Source organism: Gasterosteus aculeatus, chromosome 4 (assembly GCF_964276395.1).
Source record: "Gasterosteus aculeatus chromosome 4, fGasAcu3.hap1.1, whole genome shotgun sequence".
In the NCBI taxonomy this organism is placed as follows: Eukaryota; Metazoa; Chordata; class Actinopteri; order Perciformes; family Gasterosteidae; genus Gasterosteus; species Gasterosteus aculeatus.
This window is the reverse complement of record NC_135691.1, coordinates 3698820-3714717: the sequence shown is the minus strand read 5'-3', so window position 1 is coordinate 3714717 and position 15898 is coordinate 3698820. Positions and strand designations below refer to the sequence as shown.

At 48.8% G+C, this 15898-nt stretch overlaps 1 protein-coding gene across 1 annotated transcript in view; it reads right to left on the bottom strand.

Moving 5' to 3' along the window:
* The window catches only part of fat4 (FAT atypical cadherin 4), an 82540-nt gene that overhangs the window by 18515 nt on the left and 48127 nt on the right, over positions 1 to 15898 (bottom strand). Inside the window, exons 5-8 of the mRNA XM_078101947.1 lie at positions 13568 to 14490; positions 12157 to 12331; positions 2741 to 2921; positions 194 to 444 (exon numbers count right to left, since the gene is read on the bottom strand). Coding sequence (XP_077958073.1) covers positions 194 to 444; positions 2741 to 2921; positions 12157 to 12331; positions 13568 to 14490 — 1530 coding nt within the window. The remainder of the gene's footprint in view (positions 1 to 193; positions 445 to 2740; positions 2922 to 12156; positions 12332 to 13567; positions 14491 to 15898) is intronic.

Below are 15898 nucleotides of genomic sequence, written 5' to 3'. Positions count from 1 at the left end.
TGTTATTCTAAAGATGCTAAGAATGCAAAAACTGCACATAAATACATGTTAAGAGTTATATTTTGCTCTACTTTCGCAATGACTGTGACACTAACGCTAAAGACACACGTCTTTTAAACAGGACGCCATGTTTGCAGACGTTTCCTTTCTTATGTATTGACTATAAATGTACTGATCCGGCCCCTGCACTGACCTGCTGCGGTGGAGGCGGGTATGTGGGTGACGTAAGGGTGGTGGTGGAAGTGTGGGGGGTTGTCGTTGATGTCGGCCACCGTCACCGACACGGTGGCGGAGCTTGACAAGCCCTGAGGCTGTCCTCCATCTGTGGCTACAACCAGCAGCTGGTAATTGTTTCGGTCCTCTCGGTCCAGCAGGGAGCTGGTGATGATCTGCCCGGTAGCCGGGTTGATGGAGAACTGTCCGTGTCCTCCGGCCAGACTGTAGCTGTGGGGAAGAAAAAGTAGGACACGTTTCAGCGAAAGCATTGTGAATTTGATGAAGTTGTGAAAACATTCTCCAAAACTCAGTGATTAGATGAAGTCATTTTCTTTTTTAATTTGCTTTAACTACCTGTCGGAAAAAAAAGCAAATACAAAGAATTCCAACACTCTATTATTTAGTCTATTTTCTAAGTTCAATCAATAAAAACCTTCCAAAAGGGCAGAAAGTTGTTGTTTTGTGCTCCAAATAAGTCATTGCATTGTAAAGGGACGGGAAAAAGTATTTAATTACACTTTATTATTCTTTAATTTCTTAAAACTAGTCACAATTCATTATTGTCAGTGGTTATGGAGCTACTCTAGCTTCTGCAGCGTGTGCCCAGCATGTTAAAAATGACCATTACGTGTAATAAGTAACTCTTTGAACATATTGTTTGCTGCAGCGCCAGAGAATGAAGGCTCTTTTTTAGTTTTGTCCCGATGAGGTCTATAGAGAGCGCTGTTTCTACCTCGACAAAAGTTCATTTAACAGAAGAATATGGCCAATAATGATCACCGCTTTGTTTGCTTAACTGACTGATTGCGTCGACTGCAGCCGCTCGGCTGAGAGCTCACAGAGAGCCACTGTGGCTCAGTCTGCAGAACTCAAATAAAAAATACATGACAAGCAATACGAGTGAAAGACCACATAACACGCGCCTGCTCGGGACTGAGGGGCCACAGTGTTGGGCTTCCAGCCCTAATATCATGTTTCACCAGCAGGACCCAGACGTAAATGTAAACTGACACATACATGTACACACCAGTGCATATTTTGAAAAGGGCTCCTTGAAAAAGCGTCGCCCTCCAGAGACGGGAGGACAAATTACAGAACGCCGTGTGAAAGCAGAGACGACGCAAAGCTTATTTGGACACCATCAACAACGTAAACTGTCACCCGAACCCGAACACAGTCCAGGGTCTGGACATGCCTTCAACGGGCTGGGAGAGTCAAACTAATAACTGAGAGTTACCAGTTCTGTTCTCCGTTAAGGGCCTCGAACCCCCGACGCGCGCAACTCGTGCTGTCATTTGCAATTAGCATCCTCGTTATCGTGTTTTGGGAAACTGGAGCGCAGAGAGAGCGATACCCCCCGATGTGCACCCGGAGGAGTTTTAGGGAGGAGGGAGGACGGGTCGTGAGAGACCGGCCAGAAGCTCTTCCGTGGGATGGGCGGGGGGTGGGGGTGGGGCGCCAGTGTGAAAACGCTGATGTCCAGCTTGAGAAGGGCGGCTGGAAACAATGACTTTGGGCGTTGACTAAAACCCGGCACTCTGCTTCTTAGCTCCTGTCAACAATTGCGACATCGGCCGGGAATCTCGCGACGCCGGTGACGAGTTAAAAGGTTTCAGTGAAGGCGCGAGGAAAGCCAAAAGCCAGCCCTGTACGGCCGTGACACGATACTTTCACACGAGGGAATCGAAGCAGAGTGAAGCGGACCTGGTTACTCGCTGCAGTTACTGGAACCCGGGTTGTAGAAGAAAAGGGGTTCCGTTAGTCTCATGCACACAAAAGATTTCATTCCCGCGTTAATCCGTCAAATAAAGTAGACATTGAAATAAACCTTTAGTGCAAATTATCTACTGTTTCCTTCAGAAGTCTCTGGAAAAGAATAATGAACTATGAGGTCATTTTTGGTGTATGACTTTTTTCCTCATGAAATAGATGAAAGAGAAAGGATCATTTTAATGGTGATTTCCGGGAAATATTGTTTTGCACGATTATTGAATGAGCAGAAAAACCAGTATGAACGATTGTTAGACGTAAAGTGGATGGAACGTGCTGTGAAGGTCACCTGGGGGGTCTAAACCAAGCACCGTACACATTTCTGTCTCGGCTATCTTGTTAAAGCATAACAAAAAAATTCCAAAAATCAAAACAAAGAGACTATATTCTTTATCAGTGCAATCCAGACCTGTAGTGAACTGGTGTCTGCTGGGAAATGGGGAAGGTCTTTGTTTGTGTCTGGCCTCACGAGCCTAGTTGCCAAATATTAATAGTGCACATCAAACTTTTGTTTATTTCTCAAATGTTGCACATTACCTCAGATGAAGTTTCTTCTCTATGTCTATTTTGCTTCATTTTTAAGCATTTTTTGTTCTATTGACATAACGAGTGTTTAAAGAGAGACTTTATTTGGGGTGGAATGTTTTTGAAAGCATACGAAGGAAAATCCTCCAAAGGGCCTTTAGAAGTAAAAATAAACCACGATAAAATAGTCATAAAAGGAAGCCGATGAGCGCAAAGGGCCGAACGGTACCTTATCACGCCGTTGACGCCCACATCTGCATCGGAGCTGTTGACCAGCAGCACGTCGGCCCCCGTGGGGGCGTTCTCCATCACCGTGGTGTGGAAGGACGAGGAGGTGAAAACGGGCACGTTGTCGTTCACGTCGTCCACCACAACCGTTACCGTGCCCGTGCCGCTCAGAGACGGAGAACCTGGAGACGGAAGACGAGAAGAAACGTTGAGTGACGACAACAGCAGTGAGCTTTTCCCTGCAGCCAGCACGCTAAAAAGAAGCGAAGCAGAAAGCGCCTGGACGGGCCAGGACAGAAGCAAGTCATTCACATGATACCTTTCCAAACGTACACAACTAGGAATTCCTTTTGCATGCCACGGCGAGCTGGTAAAGGGGGGGGGAGGGAACATGTGAGCGCCATTAAGGCTGAACATTTCTGGCTTTGGACACGCGGAGACTTATAGCACATGACTCGTCATCTGCACATCGAGCGGTTGGTTCTCCTGCGGCGTTAACGGGCGGGAGGAAGTTCTCTGGCCCGCCGGCTCGGGTTTCCATCGACGCGGGGCACATCAGAAGGGCTCAATGTCTCTGAAACCAAATCTCTCAGGCGTCCTTCCTGGGTTCCTCGTAGATTTCATTTCTATTTTAAGGTGCACGCCGCTGAGCGGGTTAGTCTGTGGAATTCGAGTGAGGGAGAGGAGCTATTTTCAGCAACAATCTAACCGTTTTTCTCCCTTGGCTGGTGACAAAACAAGGCTCGCCCGAGGAGGGGAGGAGGGGCGGGGGGGGGGGTTAAATCAATAGCAGATGAAAACCACCCGCTGAGCAGAAAGGACTTGAAGAAAAACTAAAAAGATTAGGACGACTGCCTGGCTTATAATCCATCGTTGAAAGGCAGCCTGCACCACCTGGTATATATTCCTAAACACAAACACAAGCTCAGCCGGGGTACTGAGAGTCACAATGTGGGATTTGGGGACAGCTTGGGGGTTATTTTCAGCTCTTATTGATTTGCATATATTTACATTTGTTTATAAGCACCTGCGGATTGAGCGAAGTTGGGATCTTTTCCCACCTCTAACGTGTAGTTGTTCCCTCCAGGAATCCATGTGAACGTGTCAACTATAATACACCCGAGTGAAAACAACCACCATCCCCAGCTTGTGTCCCCTGTGCCTGTGTTCTCAGCTGCTGAAAACATTAGATGCTTGAACTTTATTGGATTAATAAGAGATAAAAAAATAATAATAAAAAAAATAAAAACATTGGATGGGGGCCACCAAAAATGATCTCCTAATGTGGAAATGTGCAAAAATCTAAACATGAGGAATCTGAGGCAAAAAGCCGAGGGTGTTGAGGGGGTGTTGAGGGTCAGGAGAGAAAGCTGGAGGGACACACCACGGATCTGTAGCTCAGCCAACGCGGATTATCTTTTCAATTTAATAAAATTAGGGCAACACGCTCGTGAGATTTGTTTCAGATTCTTCTCACTGGGAAGTGAGATGGATTATCTTTCCCCCGGCAGCCTCCTGAGACATTTCATGTGGAAAACGACTTATTTCTGTCACACTATCCGTCTCCGAAAAGGAAAGAAACATGAGCATCACCGAGGACCCGTTTCGACTCATTGTCCAGGCGCTAGATGTTAACTCAAGCCATGTGAGCCACCAGAACACTTTGTTTTCAGACAAAAAACCCTTTGATGGATCTCCATGAGCTTTGGTCCAGCTATTCGTGGTCCCCAGCGGATGAATCCGTACTGACTCGATTGTCACTTGATACATTTTCCAAACTAAGGGGTAAGGACATCTAAAGTCTAAAAGGTAAACAGGTATATGTAACACGTATTTGCCGTGTCAAATGAAACGTACAGTTTTCCACTCGACGGAAGCATATAGTGAAATGATTCTGGTTTGGGTTGAAAGAGGAAAGACAGACTTTCTCTCTCCCTCAGTTGTTCTTGTCATCTTAGGATGAAATTTGAATCGAAGTTGGTTCGGGGTGGGGCTCCTCATACAGTTGCTAAATCGAGGCGCACCGAGCGGGGGGGGGGGGGGAGACGAACGACTACGAACAAGCGTCCTTAGAGCAGAAACGAAATTCCCCCAGAAAGCTCTGCGGCTGCGGCTAAACTGCTGAGACGGGCCTGCGACGTGCGCCGTGGGCAGAGAGGAGAAGGACGACTCCGCAGCTTCGTTCCCCCCGCGATGAGATTTACTGTAGCGTCCCCTCGCTGCCTGGCTCTGTGATAATAAACAGACGGTGGACCTTGAGCTTGACATGCGTCCAGGTTTTTCTGGTCAGAACAGAAGTGGCTGACGTGGGCTTTTAGGATAAACAGAGCCGAATTCCAGAAGCAAATTAAATAACACAAACAGAAGTACGAGTAAACAAATGGTTCAAGGAGGAACAGAAACCGTACGACGGTAATCTTTAGAGATTCGTTACCAAAATGAGTCACGGGCTCTCCAGCTGTAACCAAACATAGACAACGTTATATTTCGATCATGTGTTTCCACCTTGACAAATATTTGTGATGAGAACTCTGCTTATAAACAAAATGCGGCGATTTATACGGGGGGTCAAGTCATCTGGTGTCGAAAGGAAAGAGATTTGGCGGCAGCCGAAACGCAGTCCAAGCTGAATTTTGGCGATCGCGGCGCTGCTACGCAAACAAGCGACCACAACGCGTGGACTAATGCGCCCAGCGGGGTTCCTCCGTCAACTCAGCGCTCCACCGCAGCGGTCTGATCCGCCCGGCGGCATCACGCGTTCGAGTGCGCTCGGTGAGGTTGTCATGGGAACAGATTAGGGAAGCTCTGCCTCCTTTCTCAGCTGATCCTCTTGATTGGCGATGGGACCCGAGTCAGCACGGTGCCCGTATCACTTTAAGCTAACCGGGCAAAGTGCGTTTGACAGTTAGCAGCTCACTCAGGCTGTTGTTGATCAAGGATGTTCTTTAGCGGCTCCAGGAGCTAAATGGCTTTGTGCACAAACAAATAGCTCCTGCTATTGGACGGAGGGAATGAGGAAAACAATTTGTTTTGAGCTTCAAGCCAGCTGCCATGTTTTTCTGGACTCTTCTGTGACACGGGGCGGGCAGTTTTCAAAAGCATTGTTTCCCCACTGAGAGCGGAAGCAGGGCAAGCTACAAGGCTAGCCCTGTGTGTGTGTGTGTGTGTGTGTGTAGCACACTGCCCTCCTTCCAGGCGATTCACTTTTGCACAGGATGTGATGTCACAACCTGTTTACTGCCTCGGGAGAATGAACACCCTCTACCGCATGACCCTTTGACCTGCGTTGCGCCCGTCAGTGAGCGCGGCGGGCCCTCCGAGCCACAGGACACTGTTGCCGGAGTTAATCCCGGGTAAGCACGGAGCCCCCACCCCTGCAGACACCCCCCTAGGTGAAGGCCCGCATTGGGCTTAAACACCCTCTGAAGCCCCCTGACGTCTGCGCTGCCTGACCCCGAACCCCGCGCTGACCCCCGGCGGCTGTTGTCGGCGGCGCTTCAGACGAGGCATTTCTCCCCTCTTTTCTTGGCGAATCCCTTCTCGCAGCGCCGTGCCTTCTCAGCCTCATGGGGCTCACTGATATCACATGACCCCCTGGCAGCTGTCCTCACCCCCCCCTCCCCATGCACACACAGACACAAAACCCGCTTTCCGATGTGTAAATAGTTCAGATGTATCTCATTACATCGCGTGGGCCAGCAGATTTAGTCATCAAGTTACACGATACCCTGGCAGGTATGCAAATGTATGTTGTTTCAAACATCTGTGGCGAGGGCGACGCATTCTAACGGTTCGCCCCCGATGGCGCCTGCTGCTGCACAAGTAGGTTGTTTCCGATTCCGCCGTCCTCTTCACGGTACCTGAAACGGTAGGAAAAGCAGGAGACTTTTTATGATGTCGAAACTAATCTCTTTTTTTGGGGGGGAGGAGAGGGGCTGACTCAACAGGAGAGGAATGCTCTGCCAGAGCGCGCAGTCAGTGCCAGCGTGCGTCTCCTGCAAACGGCCTTCGCCGGAATCTGGGAAAGCCGAGGGAAGCGCGTCAAGAGTCGACGATTAAGACGCCGGTGCCACGGCTCAAACGGAGTAAAGGGGAGGGGCTGAGATATGGCAAGGTAATATGCCTAAATTTGGTAGCTCACAATTGGGCCCGCTGCTATATGACAAATGACATCATTTTTGCCTTGGAAAGAGAGCCGGTGGAAATTTGCAGCCGGCGGCTGCCACGCACAGTGGTTAGAACAGTACTTTTTTCCATTGGTCCGATCCCGTACCCGGGCCCTCGATTCCTTTTCTTTCTCCAGCAGGTTTGTCGATCGGAGCCGGTCTCATCCGCCACTGACAGTCACCAGACAAAGCCACGCAGCTTCAAGTTCATCCGAAGAAACGAATCGGGAGGTCGGCGAGTTCTGCCGAGAACCGGTGCTCGCATTGCCGTCATACTTATGTGACCGATAAGGCAATCAATGCACCACCTCGCCGCTGTCGGGGAGTCGGTACCGTGAGCATAATCTTATTTCAGAGGTTAATCTTTGGTTACTTAGGACAGCAAACTGGCGCGACGTGACGCCTCTCTCTGGGTGATTACAGGCTCGCTTCATCTGTACTCACCGCATGAACAGCATCGCTCCAAAAGCAAACAGTGCATATTTCACCCAAACTCATCTCGGTTATTATTGCACGCTGGATCCAGAGGAGCATGCTCTCTCAATCAGTAAAGAAAATAAAGGACCTCGTTGTGCCGCATTTTCACGAGGTGGCTTTAGCCCTGCACGCCGCTGCGGATACCACAAAAGGATAAATCCTGGTGATAACCCCCGTCTCCCAATGAGGGCCTTCATGGAAACACAGACAAGTGTTTCTCTTTAAATGCTACGAGCAGCCATTACACTGTGGGATGATGTAGAGCGACGCCAGCGCCTCCTTTCGCACAAAAGCCCCCTGAATGTGATTCCTCCCCGCTTTAATTAATTGAATCTGAAAACAGCATTACCATTTAATTAAACGCAGCACATTCCCTTCAGGTCTGGGAATGACACGGTTGGGGCAGTGACAACCGAAACAGAGTGTGATATTTCACAATAATCCCGACGGTGCTCGTTAAAACCGTCCGGCGGGAACAAAGCTAATATTTCACCTCTGAACCCGCGTGGATCACTTTTGGAAAAAAAACAAATTGAAGAACCCCCTCCGAAGATAATTGACGAGCTTGCAGGACCCTGAGACTAAAGCAGACCAGCTGACCATCTGTCGCCTCCTCGTGCATCCTGCGGCTCCACAGACAGTTTCCTCTGTAAGCCTCTCAACCCGCAGAGCATCGTGTAAACATATGGCAGCGTCTAAGCACCTTATCAGTGTACGTTACCACCGGACAAATCACATCAACCTCCAACACGGTGCCGTGGCCGTACTCTCTGAACCGGAGGGGGTCCAAACGCACGTGTTAGCCGCGATTAAGCGATCTGTTCTCTGGCCGCTGCAGCTGCTATGGGGGCGAGAGGAGGGGGGGGGGGGGCACCCGCCTCCTGGGAAAGGTCTAAGCTGCGCTAAGGAGCAGGTTTGAGTGTCTCAGCTGACACAAGAGATAATCTCTTCCTCCAACATGTGACTGATTGATGTTTAATGGAACCCCCGAACAAACAACCGGGATGTCCAAAAAAACGGATCCCCCCCCCCCCCCAAGGCCTGGACAGGTTGACTCAGGGAAGATGGATGAATGTGCAAATTTATGAGACAGCCCTTCTGTAGCCTGAAGCTTAAGGCTAAACGGTTAATTACGGTTTATGGACTGCGGCTGGATTGTGCTCTTAAGGGACAGCGTAAATAAAACAGATCATTGCTTAGGAGAAGGGGTGGGGGGGGGGGGGGGGGGGGGAGTATTGGCTGGCTTCACGGCAAAATTGACATTTTTCTGCCTCTGAGAACCTGTTGCTTTGCAACAAAGCTTCTTTTAATGCGACTCCGTTGGGCACCCATGAATGGCCCCGGCGGAGCGGAGCGCATGGGTGCGGAGCCGTCCCAGTGCACCGTTTGCCAAACAACACAGTCAACACAGGTTTTCTCACACTTAACAAGCAAGAGAGTGAAAGCGATATCTGAGTAGAAAAGCTGCCGGTATAAAGAGGTAAGAATATTTTCTAACAATACGGCAGTCTCGTCATTCGTCACATTAAAGCTAATGGTATGCTGCTTCTCGGTTTTATTTATGGGGTGCGGCGTCCGACTGGTTTTTGCATAATTTCTTGGCCATATGTCGCGTATAGGGTTTGGCGGTTAGCGGGCGAGTGAAGCATATCGACGAGAACACGAGTGCTGCTTTTTCCTCATATTTTAAGGCCTGTGGTGAGATTTTATGAAGTGATGTGCCTTTTGTGTTTTCTGTTTTTTTTTTAACAATGTTGCTTTTATTTGCCGTGTCGTTAAATTATTTGGAAATCCAAATCAAGCGGTGCATCTGTGAACATTCTGGCCTGTTCTACGGCACCAAAGCAACAGCAGCGGATCATAACGTGCGAGTGAAGGACACACTGGAAGCGTGACTCCCCCATAACAGCCCTCTATAATGTTCGTGCCTTGGCCACATGAATGAGATATGATATTGGAAAAAGTGCTAAGGGGAGAGAAATATTCACACACAGTATAATATTGTACTGCTGTTCGTTAAAAACAGAAAAGCAACAACTTCAATGAATCTGGTAAAAATCTGCTTTGCGAGAACCGCGAACCAGATTCCCCAGAGAAACGCTGCAAATAAACATCATTAAAGAAAGTGCATTTTGCCAAACCCTTCATCCGACGCACACCAGCCCCCATTACTTACCAAAGCCATTTACACAAACACTCAGACGGAGCTATTGTTAAAGTGCACAAGTGAGTGGAAAAGAGAAATGGGGCCATTGGAAATAACCCTGCATGTTGTTGCCCTGCAGTTTTTTAAAGAGCTAATGCAGAATGTTACTGCTGTGTTAAAGTTCACTTGAGGAACCCGATATTTTATTTGGCTAAGCATTGTTTTGCCACTAGACTGTAGACTGGCTGAAGCCTTCAGGAATGGATTCAGGATTCTTTTTGGGGCAAGTGATGGACATCGAGCAACGCCGCCCACGTTTTTGGATCCGCGTCCTGCGGTGTGCGTGCAGACGAAAAGCGTCCCGAGCACGCTCTCTCTCTCCGCCGCACGCAGACTCGCAACAAGTCACACCAAGTCAGAGGGAAAAGACACAAATCCACGAGGTCTCACATGTTGAACAACAAACAACGAGAAATGAAATAATAAAACCCAGATGACATCAGTTCAAAGTAACCCAAGAATGGGATAGATGATTGTCCATACAACAAAAACACAACAATAACAGAGCTACTTGACTGGAGAGAAGCTTTTCCTTCCCTCCTCAATAACTTTGCACTCAAGATAAACCCTCCTGCTTTCCAAGGTTCCTGCATGGCACACACCGACACACAGCTGCTCTTCATGATCCTTACATTCATGAGCACAAAATAGGTGAATTGTTCGGAGAATGGAAAGAATGCAATCAAATTGGTCGGTTGTTAAAAAAAGGTTATTCGGCTGCCCAGCTGCCAGACAAAAATACGTTTTCTTTAGCCACTTAAAGCTATTACATAAAAACTAAGGGGCAAAAGCATGTCACTGTTGGAAATCCTATTTTTTCAAATTCTTCCAAAGGGGGTCATAACTTGCCTGTTGCTGGGCAGTGGCCTATCAATCTGCAGCTTGCAGCCTGCAGCTGACTGCAGATGTTGGGAGATCACCTTCTTACCCTGCAGCCGCCGACGTCTCCGTCTATCTGCACAACTAGTTAACTCAGAAACAACTTTCCGTAAACAAGGGAGAGAGAGAATCCTCGAGTTTCCTCTCAACAGGACGCCTTGTAAAACACCTCCATGCAGCTTGAGCGGATGCCACATTTTCGAGGTGCTGCACACAGATTTTTCAGATAATGGCCGACGTTTGCCAAATTCTGCCGCCTTCCCGAGCCAGAAGCCATTATTGGAATCGGCACCCGGAGAGCTCTTTTCTTTCCGTCCACTTCCTGACAGGCTTCGGGGCCGGCGCAGCAGGCGCACAGCGACGTGACGCGACCTGAGGCGACCTGGGGCGCCGCCCGGGGGCTGCGATTAATCATTTTATCCCACACTGAAGTGACTGAAAAGGTCCCCCGGGGAAAGACGGCCCTCAATGCAACAACACACAGGCGCACACCAACGGGTGGAAGTCAGGCGAGTCACTCGCAGAACCGAACCGGAGCCTCCTTCTCTTCGCTGTTCTGCGTTGTGGAGTCGGACTAGTAAAGATAAAGGCAGACGCTAAAGTGGCACGATGAATGTCTGTGGTTGAAATCGGGTCACGGGAGACGGCAGAATTGGAGACATGTCTGCACCATCCACCTTGGACGTTTCCTGGCCCGTAGCGCCTGGGAGAACCATTTCCCCCCTCGCTGTCTAAGCCGAGGCCTCAAAAATGTGAGAAAATGCTGCTGGGTAATTTGGCCGCTACCATGATTATGGTTTTTTTTTATATTTTGATATTCTACCCCGAGTCGCTCTTTTTGTTTTTTTTGCCTTCTCACCAACATCGCAATGAAACCTCCTGTCATAATATTTTGGAATTGTTGTCAGGGTTCTAAATACGTCCTCCTTGTGAGGCGCACAACGAAGGGATCGAATCCTAATGAGTATGTTCGCTTCTCGGGCAACTTTGTCCATGTGGCACAAACCTCTGGAGAGCACATGAAGAAAATCACGACGAGGGAACAAATAACCTTCTTTAGTAACCGGAGACGTCTGAATATCTCAAGCGAGGCGGTAACACACGGTGCGACCCATTCAGTCTCACTGAATCCCGTTCCGTCAAAAATACACGGCGTCATGGCGGGTCACATGGTCAGTCCAGGAATGACACAGAACCGCCGTGACGGCCGTGCCAGAGCGGCTCGGGGAGGGGGGGGGGCAACGTATACTTAGCTGGGATACCATGTGATTTGGCCGCGACGGGGATACGCATGTTCTCCTTTAGACTGCACATTAACCGGCCTCTATGCAATAACAAGTCAACCTTTTATCTGGCTATAACAAGCTCTACCACCGTATCCAAATAAACAGAGGATGCTGTTCAATTGTACCCGCTGAAAGGACTTCTGGTGGATACGTCCAAAAAACACCCGCTATTTTGCAAGCTAAAAACTCCCAATTGTTTAGTTTGTGGTACCACAACAAAACAGAAAAAGAGCTTTGCGCACACTGTGAACCCAAAATGCTGTTTGTTGACACTGGTGTTAGTTTATAGAAAAGATCCTTTTCAGCTCGTTTTTTTTAAACCGGCCGATTACAAAATGAATTTTGGCAAAGCCAGAAACGGAGCGAAAGGCGACGCGTTCGAACCCTCCCGCCGCGGCCTCACCTGAGTCGGTGGCTGTGATCAGCAGGACGTATTTCGCCTGGGCCTCGCGGTCCAGGGTCCGGGTCACGCTCAGCTGACCGCTGGACGACAGGCTGAAGGCGCCGTTGTCGTTCTCGCCGCTCAGCATGTAGCTCAGCTGGCCGTTGGCGCCTTGGTCGTCGTCTCTGGCGACGACCTGGGAAACACAGAAACAAGCCTCTTCAGGGACTCTGAGTATCAAACTACTCCTTGTGCAAGAAACGTGTTTTTCATTTTCCAGCTGCCGAGCTGCAGGTTGTCTGGAATATAAACAGTTAGAAGCAGCTTTACCAGCGTGGCAGCAGTGGTGGAAAGTAACACGGAAGAGACGTAAGCGCCGTTTAGACTCTGTAATTGAATATTAAGCAAAAGACGGTGAGTCACAACTCGTCTTCTTATGTATTAACAGTTGAATTTACGACCAATAAATACTACAGCATTACGTGGCCCGGTCGGACATTTTTGGTCATTCCCATTCCTCTTTTGCTACCCTTTTGTGGTAAAAATAAATATCATCTATAGTCTTGCTTTAAGTAAAGAACTTCAAAACCATGTTTAAAGTCCCAGTGAGACGGAAGCGTGAGGAACTTGTGTACTGTGACAGATTCTAATGTTAAGCGCCATATTCACCGAACTCCAAAATTGCACACTTTCAGTTTTCTGGCAGTTTTCACCACCGGGTGCGTTTTCTTCTGATAAATATGTGGCTCAATTTAAAGAAGCGACTTGAGCTGGCAGTGACGCAGCTGAAGGTTAATCAGCATCACGGTGCCGGGCGGCACTGTGAAGGTAATTGTTGAGGGAAGGAAGATCATTACTTTATTCACTTTGTCTAATCAGACGTTCCCAGGGAATCCAAAAAAAACTAAAAAAAACGTTGCTTTTCAAGCTCGTGCTGCAGCATTCCACCACACAACTGTACCCTCATTTCCTGACAAGGTACACAAGCGGAAAAGAAAATGAAACTGCGCCATCACTGGAAATCAGTCCGACCCTTCCATTTTTTATACACGGCTCATTTAGTCATCAGGGTGGTTGAGACGTTAACTGACCTCTCATGCAATTCAGCCCTGTTTCATATTTTGGCAAAATCCTATAAAACCCTAATTGTGCAAATTGCCGCCATATATCATTTGTATATCGTTTTAGTGTATGCATTCTTCACGGCATTCAGCAAAAAGAGTGGTTCAGTGCACCGATACGACTCACATACCTGCACTTATTAAGTTAGTATTACTACAAATGTGGTTAAGGCATTAGCTTGTTGAAGTTCTTTGAACTGTCATTCAAAACACTGCCTTCTTTTCCCTCAGGAAGTCCTGTCTGTAAAAGTCAATGGCGTCCTAAAGGCAAAAAAAATCCTCCCAGAAAAGGTAAAAACAAATACACTGACCTGCAGAATGTTTTTTGGAAGATTCTCAAAGTTCTCCTGAACATTGACGGTGTACGGAGAGAGCTCAAACTCAGGTGAGCAGTCATTCATGTCCAACAGCACGATGTTTACGGTGGCTCGGTCCACCTTGGGGCTGCTGCCTCGGTCGGCGGCCTGGACCACCAGCGAGTAGGACCCACGCGCCTCGCGGTCCAGCTGCTTGGCCACCGAAATCACCCCCGTGACCGAATCGATTCGGAAGTCAGAGTTGGCGTTGCCCCCCGAGATGGAGAACCGGACCTGCCCGTTGGTGCCCTCGTCCGCGTCGCTGGCGAACACCTGGATGACGTCGGTCCCGGTCAAGGTGTCCTCCTCGATCTCGATGTCGTAGATGTTCTGCGAGAAGCTCGGCGTGTTGTCGTTGACGTCCAGGACCACCATGGTCACGTCCATCGTCGAGGACAGGTGGGGTTCGCCTTTATCGGTAGCTACAACGGTGAGGGTGTAGTTGGACAGCTCCTCGCGGTCCAGTTCCCCAACCAACCTGACGTCTCCGTCGATGGTGCCGATGCTGAACTTGTTGACGAAAGGTCCTTTGAGGGAGTACTCGACATAGCTGTTGGGTCCACTGTCGGCGTCTGCGGCCTGGGCGGTGAACACCACCGTGTCCACCGGCGTGTTCTCCTGGATGTAGGTCATCCGCTGAGAGGTGAAGGTCGGCGGACAGTCGTTGACATCCAGAAGGATGATGGACACCTGGGCGGTGCTGGTGAAGCGCGTCGCGGGAGGAGGAGCCAGGTCGTTGACCGTGATCACCAGGTTGTAGAAGGACTGGATCTCCCTGTCCAAGGCCTTCTTGGTTTGGAGGACTCCGTCCTTGCTGATGACGAAGTGTCCCTGGGAATCTCCGGACGCAATTCTGTAGAGGAGCTGGGCATTCGGGCCTGGAACACATAAGAAGATGGAATCAGAAGATAAGGTTGATTATTTTTACTACAGCGGCGTGTTGGTAAGCTCCATCTTCAGCACCCAACTCTTCTTAATAAATGTTTTGTTCAAGAAAATGCCGAATGTCCAAACTATGCCATTTTTCATTTTTTATTCGCTCTAACGCTTGACAAAGAAACGCTTAAAATCATCACATTGGATTAATCTGGCAAAGGTTCAGCGCAGTTGCTTGAAAAAAGAGACTTAAGCGATTTCATTATTGCAAGATAAAGACGCTACTAAAAGAACGTCAACTAAGACTACTGAGTGAAACTTTAAATTACATTTGTATTTTGTTCCCAAGGTTACATGTGTTACTTTCCTCCAGTGGATAACAGACAAAACCTGGAACCAAAATGTAATTTGGGCAAACTGGAGGAATCTGCTATTGGGGGAGGAATTAAGTAGGAGGCTCTGACTTATTAGGCCCCCCCTCTCCGTACTAATCAGGCTGAGCGTTTGGGTTCATTTTTAACAAAAATAACTTGTCCAGTGGCCCTCACGCTGCCAAATGGAAATAAATCTAACCAGGAACCATTTAGTGTGACCCTGAATTAAAAGAATGGCCAGATAGCAAACAGTCAGGACCCTGCGGTAGAGGTCGAATGTTGATATTTTCGTCTCGCGTGCATTGTTCAGGGTTGCGTCTCGGCCGCACGCCTTATCTCCATCCACTTCCACACATTGTGCACGCGCGGCCGCTGGAGCTCCGGCCGCTACCTCTCGAGTAGACGATCCACTCGTGAACTGCAGCACCAACGCCCGCTATCGAAAGGCAAAAGACTTCCTAAACGGATGCCCGGAGGTTGTGTTGCATTTGGGAAAAACCCGTCGCGATAGAACGATTCATTCAAAGTGTCGAAGGGTGTTGTGAACCATCTATCCTTGAAACCTCGGCCTGATCCGCAGCGCTGGCTGGAGTGCCGGGGTGGAGGGGTGGAGAGGGTGGAGGGGGGGGTTGAAATGAGCTTAAATTGAGCGTCTGTAATTCAAGTCAACGGGGTATTCGTGTGGAAAGCGCCGGGCTCCTTCCCACACTCAGCCATGTGTTTACAGTACACAAGTAATCCCTTATCAAAAGCTTGAGTGCCACTTCCACCCGAGTTCAGACGGAGTCGGGGGGGTCGGAGGGCGGGGTCGTAGGAACTGCTAACAATGGCGGCGTTTTATTTTGACAGCGAAGGGCAGCGGCTGTGTATCTGGCCGTGTTTCATCGGGGCGTTCATGCGAGACGCAGAATAAAAAGGGAGGCTGGAGAGCTTCTGTGTAACCAACTGTCATAACGAAATGTCAGGCCTGCATTAAATTAATCTGCTTTGGGCAAACTAACATTTTACATTACATAACTGCTTTAAACATAATGAC